We start from the raw sequence: 14,342 nt of genomic DNA, 5'->3' as shown, positions 1-14,342 counted from the left end.
GCAGACGTCCACGCAGGTACGCAGCAAAACGGCATACGACTGTGTTGTTGAACGACACAGACAGTGAAAAGGACACTAGTATTGTTAAGGCAACGGAAACACCAAGAGTCGCAGATATTTCTGACGACAAACGTTCGAAAACTGCGTTCATCGGCGCAACGCAGTACAATGTGGTGTCTGCCACATTCGAAGAAACCAGCACAAAACGCAATCAAGGTTTTATCACTTTCATGATCAACGTGCCAGTCAAGGAAGATAGTTCAGTCGATAGAAAGCAACTAGCATCGGAAATGGGCCTCAACTTGACCGAAATGCTGTCTAAACTGGGCACCAGCACCTCAGAAACAAGCCGAAACAAACCAGTGGTTAGAAATAAAGCAAAACAGGTTGGATTTACAGCAACAAATGGTGGAAGCAAGTCGGCGCAAAAGCGCGGCGTTAAAAGCGTGTCGAGCCAAACCCGAGCCACGGAGAGCATCGGGCCAAACAAAACAGTTTCAACCTCCACAGATTTCAAGTCCACTCAAACATTCGCCACCGAATGCAAATCCATTCAAACAATTTCGTGCGAAAGTACAGCGACTCAAACTTGCGACGATGAAACCAAGTCGACCCAAACCGTCGACCTTAATTCGGCGTCGACTCAAACCTGTTTGTCCAAGGATCTTCGAATTAGCATTCCCGAGCCCAGCAAGGAAGGCGATGCTCACGGGAACGCCGACAACGCGCCTCGGTTCAGGTCCACACCACGACTGCCCAGTTATCACAAGGCGACTCGTCAAGGAGCCAACGTCATTTTGCCTGATGACTGTTGGCAGTCGAGCTTCGACTCGTCGATTTTCTCCGACGTTGAAGGACCGACAAATGACGTTTCCAGACCCAAAGAAAACGATCTGCGCGAAAGGTCAAGGCGCAATGCCGAAGTGGCGCTAAAGTGTACAGCAGATCGAAACCACGCCGCCATCAAGGGTGCCACTGTCAATGGCTTGGCAGCAAGTACCAGGAACCCCAAGCAATACGGACAACGGCAATCTATGCCCAGGCCTGATTCTTGCGTTGCTACAAAATTTGTTCCAGTACCACCATCCAACCCCAGCCACCAACGCAAACCCTACTGTCACCCTTTAGTGGACGCCGACAGCGATACGTTTGTTCCGCTAGTGGGCGCTCGGGTGTACAGGTCGTCCAGCTCTGAAGCGGTCGCCGCTGATAATCTACAAGCGACTGAAGCACAGCACAGTGACCAGGGCGACATGTGCATGCTGCCGGAGAGCAAGTCCCTGCCCAAGTACAGCCATGAGGAGATGCGCGACTTCATCGCGCGCATGCGCAGAGCCCAGCATCACGTTGCCCAGCGCTACGGCAGGCCGACGAGAGGGAATTCCCCCCGCAACGACAATCCGCGTTCGTACCGCGAGAGAATGCGTCGTGTGGACCCGAACAACGAGTTTGGTTCGCACATAATATCGCCGAGGCCGCGATCCCATGAAAAGATAAAGGTTTATCAGGCGGCGTCGAGTTGCTCTTCGAAATTATTTCGTTGACGCGTTTCGTTTTTGTATTGTCAGTGTATTTTTTTTTCGCAATGTGTGTAATCGTTTAATCGGAAAATTGCACTACCTCGTATCGATGTTTCGCATGTGATGTTGTGTTGTTTTTTAATAGATATTTTAATGAGTTTTCTTGTGTGGTAATTTGCATGCAAGGTTGGAAAAAGCTAAAGCTTGTATGTACATTGTACAACTACTTACTAGTTCTGCCTTCTGACGCCAATTAACAAATCAAAAGAAGAAACACAGCATTTAGGAAAACGACTTTTTAATTCGAAAAAAAAATCATATCTTTCAATTAATTTAATTACCAAACGTACCAAGTTTGGTGGTGCTTGTCGTCTATTAAAACAGTTGTTAGTTTTACTTAAACTTTTCACCAAGACAGGCTTCGGGAACGCATACCTCGTATTTGACTAACATCATATCCTTGCGCGTTATAAGAATCCTGTCAAATGAAAAAACACTGGAGCGCTAGGTGACAATCGGATTACATAGAAATTCTAGCGCATAAAAACAAAATGTCGAACAAGGCCTGTTCTGCTAAATTGTATTATTTTAGCATGTTAGACTTGGGATTCGGCTTTTCTGTATCACAAGGTTGTTTACTTTAAAAAAAAGCGTTTGTTATTTTGATAATAAATTGCAAAGCCAAAAAGGTCTAGTTAGGCAAAATGTTTAGTTCCAAGGAATAAGCTTAACAAACAAACCGGATAAATTTTTATTACATTATTAAGATCCTCCATTTTTGATGTAGGCCTATAGTCTCTGATCGTTTTTTCCAATCGAATCACCTTAAAATTGGTTCACATAAATTTTGCCAAGAAAACGGTACAACTATATCAAAAAAGACTGAACGTAAGACATTCCGTTAGCAAAATCCATGAGTGTTATAAATCCAGCTATACAGCAGCATGGTAACTTTTCTTTTTGAAAAGTATAAAATATCCAAAAAAATATTTTTGTATTTTTTTCTAAACTACTTTTATGAAGCATTTCGTAAAAATATATATGAAAAACCATTTAAGATTCAAATTTAAGGAAATGTTTTCTGGCAAAAGGCGCCGTATTTCACACAGTAGCATTTGTTGCGCCACCGTAGAAGGATATATTCTTGGAACGGCAATAAATAGAAATTAAGCAATCTAAATACTCGAATTACTACATTTCAAAATTGTTACAAAAAACAACTTTAATGTGCTATAGATGCTGATCTTACCATAACTATGTAGTTCAGGGGTCACCAAATTGTTTTCCATGTGCCGTATATACAGTAGGCTATCTTAAGGATTAACGGTCGCAGGCCGAACAGTTATAACGATTGGAGATCGCGAGAATAAAATTTTGTATTGACTTGGTTAGGCATATTTGTTAAAACGAAGAAAAAATAAAAGAAATATTCATTTATCAACGAGTAGTTTTTTTGCATAACTAAGATATTAATAACTGTATTTTACAATAATGGGACAATATGCGGCGTGCCGGATTTCACCTGCGGGCACTATAGTTTTGCGACCCTCGTTTAGCTCAGTGTTTCCTATACTTTGTTCGCGACAATACTGCAGTTACCAAGCATCAGTATAACAGCAAAGCTTTGCCTAATCATCAGTTCCCTTACAGGCTTACACAGAACTTTTGGTAAACATAACAAAGACTTACAAGCATAAATCAGTTGGACGCATTTTTTTTCATTTTTTAAGGAAATATTGCACAGAACCAAACTTAATAAATCTAACTATATAAAACTATTGCAATCAGCGACACAACCAAATGAAACGGGAGCCTCATTTTGGGTTGGATCCATAGGTTTCCAAACACTGCTTAAATCTAGTGACAACCACAGATATCGAACTTCTTCACCCCCCCTGGAATTTCAATATGCGATTATTAGTATTATTTATAAGTGTAATATGTATTACTTATAAAGGTTAAAAATATTATACATTATCCATTGCCCCCAGTGGCGTATCCAGGGGGGCGGGAGTTCTTACCCCCTTTTTGTAAGTGATATTATCGTTTTTTGTTCGTTTTTGTCATGGTTTAACAAACTGTTCGAAGCGGCGTGCTTTTTAAGTAATTGGGTCACGCGTCTTAATGTAATGCGAAACCAAAATCGAGCGCAAAACGCCGTTTTTATGGCGGGCGCCGTAATATTGCTCTAATGAAGATTTAATACGGTTAACATGTATTAGACGTAATTAAAAACTAAATTGTTATGATAAAATGTTAACTGAACGACAATTTCAAAAAGCTGACTATACCTTTTCGAATTTGTAAACGATTTATGTTCATTTTTAGGTGATTTTGACTTGACAAATTTTGACCTAAAGTGTAAATTTTGACAAAATTTTGACTTTTTTGACATGTCAAAAAATATTCGCCCTACTAATGATGGTTAACGCAAAATTATGCTCTTTATGCATACTCTAAGACCACGGGTTAAGTGTGCAATGGACACAACTTATTTCCCCTCAACCGCAGCTTGTAATTTAGCTGATTTGGTACACAACTCGGCGCAGATGTTGCGCTAATCGTGGCATAATAACACTCGAAAAAAACGATCTTCGTTTAGTATTACAGGTGGTGAAAGACGTGCTTGTAATTTAGCGCTCGTTCCGTTCATGGAACTTGAAAACTGCGCTGCTGATAGTTGAATTATGTGTGATTCTACCAAAATTAATCACACATATTTCACGGTCTTGGTTTGTTTGTTTTTTGCCTGAAGTTAACGATTGCACACCGTGATTTCACAGCCGGCGCCTGACATGATTGTCGACTAACGTGGTCGCTTTTGCTGGACGTATTTGGCTGTTTCTGATTAGTTTTTTTATCACGTCTTGCAATCACCAATCTATGACGTCATACTGTCACTGTTTTATGACGTCATTGTTCATTGACGTCAGACGAAAAATAGGGGAGTTCCCTAAGTTGAAAATTCAGGACCCCCTTTTTGAATTTCTGGTTACGCCCCTGATTGCCCCCCCTGGAAATTTTTCTGCGGGCACCCCTGGCGCCACGTTCGATTTTAGGTTAGTTTGCTTCAGTTAAATCGCCTGAATCATACCACAGATCAGTGTTGTCTTAAAGGACACTTTACAATATGATGATATAGTGGAAATATCTCCATTTGGGTGAATTTGGGTAATTTTTCAGTTAGCCGCAAGTATTTTGTCTTGGTACAATTGACATACTTATACGGAATATACGAGTATCTGTTAAATGTCTCGAATTTTCGTTGCTTTAATCGTTGTATACAATTTTAAAAATTCAATCCAGATCTGCAAAGTTACAATTATATTTTATTTACAGTATTTATGATCCTGTAGAATTGTTTATTGAGGAATTTTTACGATAACATTTATTAATGGTAATATTTTGCTAATTTTTTGTATTGCATGGTATTTTATGTGTAGGTTAAAGTAGTTTGCCTGTATACATATATTATACGCTATTGGTCTGTATTAAACCCACGTTGTACACTTACTTGAGCTTTTTAGAAAGCAATATAAGCAATTGAGCTGCTTAACTTCGTTTTTTAGCAAAATGTCCGCTCTTCGAGGGTCTTTAGGTTTCACTCGGATACCAAGAAATATAAACATTAGTAGCGAAAATAAGTTATTTGTAAGTTGTCTTTGTTTAAAACAAGACGCAAAGAATTTAAGTATTTTGGCTTCTCCACCCAATACCCCTCAAAATATTGTAAGAAACAGAGGTCAGTTTATTTATCAAGTTAAACATATTATGCTGGTAAATATGTCTAACTTAAGGTTTACTTATAAAAATAATGTATTTTTTTAGACTGCTTGCTTCGGAAATATCCCCCAAAGTTGCAGTCATATACTTCAAGGTCATTCAATAAGTCTGCAAGTTATTCATCGAAAGACTTTTACAAAATACTTGGAATTTCCAAAAATGCTACACAAAAAGAAGTTAAGAAAGCCTACTATCAGGCAAGTGTGGAAAGTGCATATGATGTAACAGTTTATTTAATTTAAATTTCTGAGAAGTGGCCTAATATTGTTGGCAGGATTGCATCAGTAACTATATATTTTTATTGTATAAAACATAGATGTATTATGTGCGATATGTTAAACATTCAATATTTGTGAAAACAAGTTATAATAAAAATAAATTAGTCAATCCTGTTAAAATTGTAAATCATAAAAGTATAAAGCAGTATGAAAGCAGACTACAATAATTTTCTTGGGTCATCAATTTCAATTATGAGGCTAGTCAAATGCAAATCTCCTAATCTTACAACCAGCAATTAACCATTCAACAACATTGCTAAAGTAATGTTTTCCAATAAATTCAACTTAATTATATAAAACATAACCGCTGTCTAATTTTTTTGGCAATATTCAAGTTTAACAAATCATTATTATTTCGGGTAATAATTGCTTGATATTTTTGTTACATTTAGCTGGCAAAAAAATTTCATCCTGATACCAATAAAGGAGACAAAAATGCTTCCAAGAAGTTTGCAGAGGTGGCTGAAGCCTATGAGGTAAAGTACTATTTTTCAATGTAATTTTAAGTAATACTGGGGCCTATTTAATTTCGTTAAAATGACATTCATCTTAAATGCTTTTTAAAAACTGCCTGATGTTTTAGGTATTGGGAGATGAAAGTCGCAGGCAGGAATATGACCTTCTTGGTAGCTCCGGTTTCCAATCAAATCAGCGAGGTCAAGCACAATGGTCCTCTGCCGGCTTTCAGGGTCACATGAATCCTGAGGACTTATTTCGAAAAATTTTTGAAGAGTTTTCTAGCAGTGGAGGTGGTGGTAATGCTGGCTTTGAAGATTTCAGAGAATTTGCACCACTTGAGGTAAGGTAATTTTGTTCTAAATAGATAAATCTGCTGGAAGGTCAATGCAAAAACTTATTTCTTATTCTGCTTCCTTGACATTGACCACATTAAGTTTTTTTATTTTTATTATTTCTCAAATGTCATAAACTCTATGGTAGGCAACTTGATAATTTTCTCTAAACATATTTATCTAACAGCAATTTAAAAGTTAGGGATATTACTATTTCAGGTTTATATGGATCTAACTTTCACCGAGGCTGCCAAAGGTGTAAACAAAACACTCAAAGTTGAAATGATGGACAATTGCTCGAGATGTGATGGCAAGGGAAATGAACCTGGCACAAAAGTTGCAAAATGTGGGCATTGTGGGGGAACTGGTTCGGTAAGATCATGATAATTAATTGTGCAGCAATGTTTAAAAATATTCGGTTTGTTATGAAATTCTAATTTGTTTGGGACTCGTTTTCCAACATCCTTTACCAAACTATTCCAAAATATTTATCCATAAGGAGCAAGTTGTGACCGGTCCATTTGTAATGCGCTCCACCTGTAGACGATGCGGTGGAACTGGCAAGCTTATTACCTCTCCTTGTGTAAAGTGTAAAGGCAGGGGGCAAGTAAAGCAAAATAAAGCCATCACAGTACCGGTCCCTGCAGGTAATTGTTTTATACATGTATTTTCTATTTCGTTTTTATTTCATGAATATAATAAAGACAATTATTTTAGCAAGTTAACCTGTGCTCAATTTCTTTATATTAAGAAGTCTTAAAATGGATTTCTTGTTATTTTATTGTAGGAATTGAAAATAAACAAACCGTGAGGATGCAAGTTGGTACCCGGGAAATTTTCATTACCTTTAGAGTGAGTTTTATCTCTAATTGAGAACTATTTTTTCATTGGAGTTTTTTATCATAGCACTCTGTTCTTTCCAGGTTGCCCCTAGCCGACTGTTTCGTCGTCAAGGACCTGATGTACATTCTGACGTCAATATCTTTATCGCACAAGCTGCGCTTGGTGGCACCATTCGGATTCCAGGCATTCACAATGAGAATGAATTAGTGGTATTTGCTAAATATTGTTTTTGTTATTCTGTAATCTGTTATAACGTTTGACAAAGTGCAGTTTCTCAAATTAAGAAAAAAAGGTATTTCATGTTGAAACCTGTTCCAATTTAGCAAAAGATATTAGCTTCTATAAGATCTACTTTATTTGCTTGCTAGTTAATGTAAACACAACTGTTTCTGCGCTATTTTTACAAAAATATATACTTAAAAATTATGGATGAATATTTTATTGTTCAAGTTTTTATGTGTTAACACTGCCTCAATTGACAGTGCTGAACAAAACGTTTTTGGTAATAAAAAATTACCTGCCTCAAAATTAATCGATTACTCTATACTCCACAAACTATATTTGGCAAAAGTGATTTTTTTATTTATGTAAAAAATTTTGCTTTCAGATCCCGTCTGGTACCTCTTCCCACGAGACTTTTACCTTCAAGGGACAGGGAATAAAAAAAGTTAATAGCTACGGCTTTGGCGACCACTACGTGCACGTAAAGGTTAAGTTGCCAAAGTAAGTTTTGTACTACCAACAGTAAGAAAAATAAATTTAATTAAATAAACATTTGATGTAATTTTTTACTGTCACAGCGACCAACTTCTAATACTTTTACATCTGCATCTTGTTTATCATTAGAGCATACATGTTTTCATAGAGTGAGATAATTAGTATGGGCTAACTTCATACACAAATTAGGTCGTTAACGGATCGCCAGAAAGAGGTTCTACTTGATTTCACTGAAGACGACCAAGAATTCGAGGGAACTATAGAAGGATTTCATCCAACTAAAGGTAAGACAAAATCAGTAGTATAGGACTTGATGCAATGGCTTTGCGGTGTGCTCCAGAATTTTATTTTTTTTGATGCACGAAGCTAAAAAGATTTATTAACCTTTGTTGGATATCTGTTGCTGTTTTCTAATCACCTGTTGTTGTTGTTTTTATTCTGGCTTCGTATTTTTTGCTAAGCCTAAATGTTCCAAAAAAGTTAAGTTTTTTCTTAACTAGGAAGGTTTGTGTAAATTTGAAGTTTCAAACACAGTAATTTGTCCGTTGCTCTGCCGGACTTACAAACTTACCCCTAGCGTATGTACAATTAGGCGCAACTTTTGATGTTAAAACGAAAGAATTATAATTGTTTCAAATTCCCGATATAAACAGAAAATTGGATTTTTAGGATCCGATATTCTAATTTTAACATCCCTAGTAACCTCGCAATACTCCGAATTTTAGGGACATGTCGACTCTAATTTCGGTTTCTCCTTTTCTTCATAGAAAATGTCGAATCGGAGACTAGCTCGGAGGTCGACGAAGAAAAGGAGAAACCGAAAGACGGACAGGGAAAAACGAGCGGCGGGGGAATTTTTAGCAAAATAAAACAAGCAATATTTGGCTGAAAATCGCGAAACTGTACTGTGTGACATGTTTTGTTTAACATTTTCTAAGAATTGTTCTCGTATTGGCATATTTGTTGTAGATGCAATTTTAAATTTCGTTTGTTTTTATTTATTTGAATTTCTTGTACTTTACAGTGAAGACCTCGAAAGACTAACCGTATTATTCTTGCTTATTGGATGAGCATGTAACATACAAACGACACATTGAGTTTCGCCAGCGTTGGTGGTAGCAGTTAATGCATGCTGCTATTTTGGGTTCATAATTGGTTTACTAATTATTTAAGCAAGAAACGTTTGTCGGTTATTTAATAGTGTTGTATTTATTGTTTTTGTCCGACCTGCATATTACCTTACGCCCCATACCCAGCACTAATATTCAATCTACGAAGTTTATCGCAGAGAAGTGCTTTCCAACGTTGCAAAACAACTGTTTATTTACCCCCGAGTACTGTACTCCTAGCCCAATTTGTTTTTATTTTACACCAAGACAATAAACGTGCTTGAAACAATAATTGTGTCATATTTTGAGGTAGTTTTAATTAAATGATTTTGTCTCAAAAGTTATCGATAGCTCATCGCAACCTCGCAAAGCTTTGTTAATATAAACCATAACAATAAAAACATATGTTTTCCGTACTCTGAAACAAATAACGTTCATTTTTAAAACTACTAATTTTATTTAATAGACGTTTTTAAATTACACTTTTGGCTGAATATTCTTTCATTAACTGTGATTTCGTAAGACTGACCGGCTGCGCAAAGCCAAAAAATCACACCCCAGATCTCTGCTTAATGCAGGAAACAGATTGCAGAAATAAGTGTACTTCTTCACAACAAGTTAAAAGTTCTGTTCAATACACCAAAATAGCGTAAAACATTTTTGATTCTTTAAGGTGTAAGCGCGGCTTTTGCGTTTGATGTGATTTTGGTCGTGCAAACCTAAAGCGTATACCAGCGGTTCCCAAACTGGGGTCCGTACAACAGTTTCAGAGGGTCCGCAAGGAGAATTAGTCTTTTAAGTTTTTAAACATTAGTCTATGTTTTAAGCATTAATTATCTCTCATCTTTATTGTCTTTAGTTATGCTTTATTATTAGATCATATAGCGTGTTTTATGATGTCTATTGTGACATCATAGAGCATCCATTATGCTGTACTACCTGCTATCTGCGAATCGTTCACATTAGTTAGAACAGGGTGGTCCAAATCCAGGTGCAATTTCAGCCAAATAGATCTGGTTAAGTAAACCTTTTTGCGCGAAATGATAACGTCTTTGTAATTTAGCGATTGGGGAGTATGCAACATCTCTTTTACGCGAAAATTCTACGCTTATAAAATGCAGTCTTCTAATTAAAATTTTTGTCAAATAAGCAAATTTTTCGCGCTTCGCGCACACCAGTTTTCCCAGTCTCATAACATTCGATTTTATTTGCGCACAAGTTCGACGACAGAAGTAAGTTTCTGGAGCGTATCTGTCTTTCGATATTACTTTGTGACGTTATCTTTAAACATTTCACGCCTCGACCAAACGAAAACGTTGATCCGCTTCTGGTAAGCATTTAGCCTACTTTGTGTGGCCCGCAAAGAATATGCAAGAAATAATGTGGCCCGCGATGCAGTCAACCGTGGGTTAGAAGGTTGGTACATTAGAAAGAATCGTGACTGCACTAGTGTATTACAAAAAATATGGGTCAACTGACCCTTGAAATTTTATAGGGCCGCGAAATATCAAAATAATTGCAACGAGTCCGCCAGGCAAAATTTTTAGAAAAGTTTGGGAACCGCTGGTGTATACGTTAACACTTTACAGGTGCTTTAAACAACTTAAAGTTACGTACGACGTCTCAATATTAGTACAATGTTAAACGAAATGAACATACTTAATGATAATCGAGTATGCTCAATTGCTCATCCATCAGTTTTATTATAAACATCAGGTTTATTATAAACAATCTTTAAAAAAAAGTTTGGTGCAGGTGAACAGCTAGTTGTAATTACATAAGTAACTTAAAGTGTAAGTAATAATTTATCAATACGCAAATTAGCACTTTTTGGATGGAAATACTCCTTCGTGTAGTGTGGAAAAAGCGATTTACCGATTAATAGCTCTAGCTACGTGTAAGTAGACGCTGGCTCTTAATGTGAAAGCCGACGGCTGCCTAATTCTCTTACACGTTCATTGTCAAAACTGACTCAAAATAAAAGGCCGATAAAATACCTGTCTTTAACAACTCTAGACAGATTTACTTCACTCAGTTGATATTGCTCGTTGAGTATATATTCACGAATCTCAGTACACACGATAAGTAACGCGGTGTTTCAAGCCGCAATTATCAAAGCCGTATAAAGAAGAATAGGAATAGCATCAAGAAGAATGAATTGCGGAACGACGGTCACGCTCGCTTTGTTCGGGTGCTGGTCACCTCAGTGGACACCGATCACGTGCATAGTGACGTTAAATTAAGCAATGCTGAGTAATAATGCTTTATAAGGCTACAGCGAAAACAAAATATTTTAAAACAACATGGTCAACAATAATATAACCTAAAATTTATCTAAAATTAATCAATATATTGCAATTTAGAAATGCTGCATACTTCGAACCTTTGATATGGTGAGATCGTCACCGAAGGAATATTGATTGCAAGTAGGCCTAATAAGATTCTGATTGTAGCCTACTGCTGTTCTATTTGGCACCGGCAATGTATCCAACATCCAGATTAGAATTGTTTTGAGTGTTGTCAGAACTATGCGACCTCCTCAAACACGTGTATTTAATACTAAAACACAAAACAAAGTTAATTGTAAGGTGCCTTGCGATGGGATTTTTGAAAATATGCCCAAATGTTTAGTAATAGTAACGTTATGGAAGATTTGAATGATTGTATAGCAGTAAAGCTCAGTTTTGATTTTTCCAGTGTTGTAGCCTAATAACTTAACTAAAGTGCACGTTAAGTAACTGTTTTTGAATGCCTTGACTTCGGTTTGTTTCGCACACGACTTGCTTGTCCTTCGGTCATTGAGTCAACTGAATTTGAATGAAATTAAGTGTTTTTATTAAGCATTTTTTTAATTGGGGTATTTATCCTAATTTTTGCACTTGAAACAATTTGCCTACTCTATATTATAGGTTTTGGTTATTTTTTAGTAAGGTTGTGGACATAATCGGATGATTTTACCAATTTTAAAAGTTTAACATATTGCTTTTTATTCTAACAACTTGAGTACTTGACTTGGGCAACTGATAACTTGGACTAGGACTTGACTTGTCATTTGACTAGGACTTTACTTGTCATAAACATCAAAATTCTTAATGCATGTGGTTGGTTACAACTTAAGTTGTAAGATTTTACAATTTTTTGGCAATCCCTATGTTTCACTCGTTATCGCACCAATTAGATGAGACACAAACAAAATGAGATGAGGTAGGCCTATAAAAAATGCACGTGTTTAATTTTAGACAATAAATATGACTAACTAAACTACTAAAGCATATCCAAGACAAACCGTTTGGTTTCAAGCGACAATGCTTTATCCAACGAGTCCGGTAATTCTTGGCCCGCAGTTTCTGGCAGAAGGGTACAAACACCAGAGCCAAGAAGAAATATTCCACCCATAATGTAGAAGGGCACGCTGATGTCAATCACTTCACCTATCAGTAAAACCCATTTATACATTAAGAATACGTAGGCTATTGCTCATTGCTGTTAGCAGACAACTTATGGTTATTAGTACTGTGGGTACTTGTGGCACCATCAGCAAAAAGTGATTCTCTAAAAAAAGATGCTTTTAACGCAATTTGTATGAAGCGGTACTTCTCATCGAGTCTCTGCCAAAAAATCTATGTTATGTCGAATTTTCAATTGGAATAAATTCCAAAACTATCACGTAATGCATCTTATATTTGCCTTTAAATCTTATTAAAATCAGTATTTTTTTCGGCCAACCCTATATTGTGGTAAATAACGGTATTGGGCTATAACTTATTCTAAAATACATAAACATGTAGCCTCTGATTATATAGTGTTTAGACGTTTGCCTATTTTGCGGCCTGAGAACACTTATTTCAATAAAATTTTGGCAATATTTGCCGGCTATTGTAAAATCCACTCTTGTATAATGTAACACCGCAATGGAACCACTAGAAATCGTTCTCACGGAAAACGCACAGCAACTCACGTGATCTCCGCCGATAAGGGTCTACTAAAATTGGACAAACAACGCCCAAACCTTAAAGTAATCACAACAGTAGGTTTTCGTGTTGATTTATCACCACTCGTGTTTCAGTAACTTACACTACATGGTCAAAACATAAGTAACGATTTGTGTGTAACAAGGTAGTTGTGATTTTCAGGTGTAAAAAACATTAGCTTTTTGACTGAAATATTAACTTTGTGTTTTGCAAGTATTTTAAAAAACGTTGAAGTGCTTATTAATAAATTATATTGGAATTTCTTAATTACACTATAAGCTGACCGGCATTTGGTGTTACCTCGACAAATGTTTGAAAGATTTCGACAGCTATTTAACATATATGTTACTCCTAATTATTTTCTAAACGTCCGTTTTTACATCTTTGTTCGTGTTTTATATCGAACTTTACGTCAAAGCTCCAGCCACAAAGTCGTAGGCTACATTTTTCTTGCTTGTTATAGTTGTCGCCGACACATGTTCGTCAGATCAAAAAGGTCGGTGAGGTGAGATATAAACGAAGTTTTTTATTACAATAAACCTTAGCAGTCGCAGTGATACCGAAAACTGAGGATGGCCTGACCCCACGTCAAAAAAAGCTTAGTAAAAACGTTAATTAATAAATATTAAATATTTGAAAAACTTTAGATTTATTTGCGGAATTTTGCAGTCCGTTGCAATAAGTAATATATCAATTTGCATGTTTATTTAAAATAACAGAAAGCTATATTATCTATGCTACAAGGTACTGAAATATATATAAACAAGCTTTTGGCGCTCCCAACCCCACCTCCAAGTTTCGCACGCCAAAATTCTAGCAGAAATTCACCTGCGAAGACAATAAACGGTGCAAAGATGGATGCGATTTTCGCCGACATCGCCGCCAGTCCAACTGCCGTGTTCCTCAATAATATTGGAAACAATTCCCCCGTGTGCTGGATCGTAATGCAAAGTGATATGTTGGTAAAATACTTGGCCAACATAGAGGTCACCGTGCCGGCCAGCGGGTTCACTGCATATATTAAAACTTTAAGCGTTTTCACCAAATGCTAAAAAACAACACTTAAAGCTCGGGCCAATTTGTCAAAACAAAGGATAAACCTCAGGCCATGCACGTGAAAATGATTAAATTACAATAATCAAAAACTAACTGAAGACGACCGCTGTCCCCAAAATACCAATTGTCGTTGTAAATGCCTTGTGCAAAAAATATTAATTTCTCACTGTGATGTATTGGTGGTGTAAGTAAAGCCAATATGCTTCCAGCTCCCATTGCGAGCACGTTAGACGTCCGACGGCCTTTGCGGCTAACAATAAACGCCATTGTGGCT

The 14,342-nt window shown here is 36.8% G+C and overlaps 2 protein-coding genes across 3 annotated transcripts; one reads left to right on the top strand and one right to left on the bottom strand.

Annotated features, from left to right (window-relative positions):
* The first annotated feature begins 5,067 nt into the window (after nt 1–5,067).
* Nucleotides 5,068–9,329, top strand: LOC146160804 (dnaJ homolog subfamily A member 3, mitochondrial-like). 2 transcript variants are annotated; one of them, XM_083383986.1, is made up of 11 exons: nt 5,068–5,262; nt 5,349–5,500; nt 5,974–6,057; nt 6,165–6,380; nt 6,592–6,744; nt 6,872–7,019; nt 7,160–7,224; nt 7,296–7,424; nt 7,823–7,938; nt 8,122–8,216; nt 8,957–9,329. In XM_083383986.1, the coding sequence occupies exons 1-11, from the start codon at nt 5,094–5,096 to the stop codon at nt 8,974–8,976; spliced, it is 1,347 nt and encodes a 448-aa protein (XP_083240112.1). In that variant the 5' UTR covers nt 5,068–5,093; the 3' UTR covers nt 8,977–9,329. The 2 variants fall into 2 exon arrangements, with proteins under 2 accessions (XP_083240112.1, XP_083240111.1); XM_083383985.1 differs by having other exon boundaries at nt 8,700–9,329.
* Nucleotides 9,330–11,506: 2,177 nt separating this feature from the next.
* LOC146160803 (solute carrier family 22 member 13-like) lies at nt 11,507–14,342 on the bottom strand. The gene is made up of 4 exons (XM_083385022.1): nt 14,236–14,342; nt 13,841–14,023; nt 12,328–12,472; nt 11,507–11,576 (listed from the first exon to the last, which is right to left on the bottom strand). The coding sequence occupies exons 1-4, from the start codon at nt 14,333–14,335 to the stop codon at nt 11,507–11,509; spliced, it is 498 nt and encodes a 165-aa protein (XP_083241148.1). The 5' UTR covers nt 14,336–14,342.

Source organism: Ascidiella aspersa, chromosome 3 (genome assembly GCF_963924565.1).
Source record: "Ascidiella aspersa chromosome 3, kaAscAspe10.2, whole genome shotgun sequence".
Classification (NCBI taxonomy): domain Eukaryota; kingdom Metazoa; phylum Chordata; class Ascidiacea; order Phlebobranchia; family Ascidiidae; genus Ascidiella; species Ascidiella aspersa.
This window is presented reverse-complemented; position numbering and strand designations above follow the sequence as displayed.

Bases quoted from the DNA above. Each gene is read 5' to 3' on its own strand.
- LOC146160804 (XM_083383985.1), top strand. From the start codon at position 5,094: ATGTCCGCTCTTCGAGGGTCTTTAGGTTTCACTCGGATACCAAGAAAT. The intron at 5,263-5,348 runs GTCAGTTTATTT...GTATTTTTTTAG, and splicing joins AAATATTGTAAGAAACAGAG to ACTGCTTGCTTCGGAAATAT. The intron at 6,745-6,871 runs GTAAGATCATGA...TTTATCCATAAG, and splicing joins ATTGTGGGGGAACTGGTTCG to GAGCAAGTTGTGACCGGTCC.
- LOC146160803 (XM_083385022.1), bottom strand. From the start codon at position 14,335: ATGGCGTTTATTGTTAGCCGCAAAGGCCGTCGGACGTCTAACGTGCTC. The intron at 14,024-14,235 runs GTGAGAAATTAA...TAATATATGCAG, and splicing joins TACACCACCAATACATCACA to TGAACCCGCTGGCCGGCACG. The intron at 12,473-13,840 runs GTGAATTTCTGC...TTTTACTGATAG, and splicing joins ACCGTTTATTGTCTTCGCAG to GTGAAGTGATTGACATCAGC.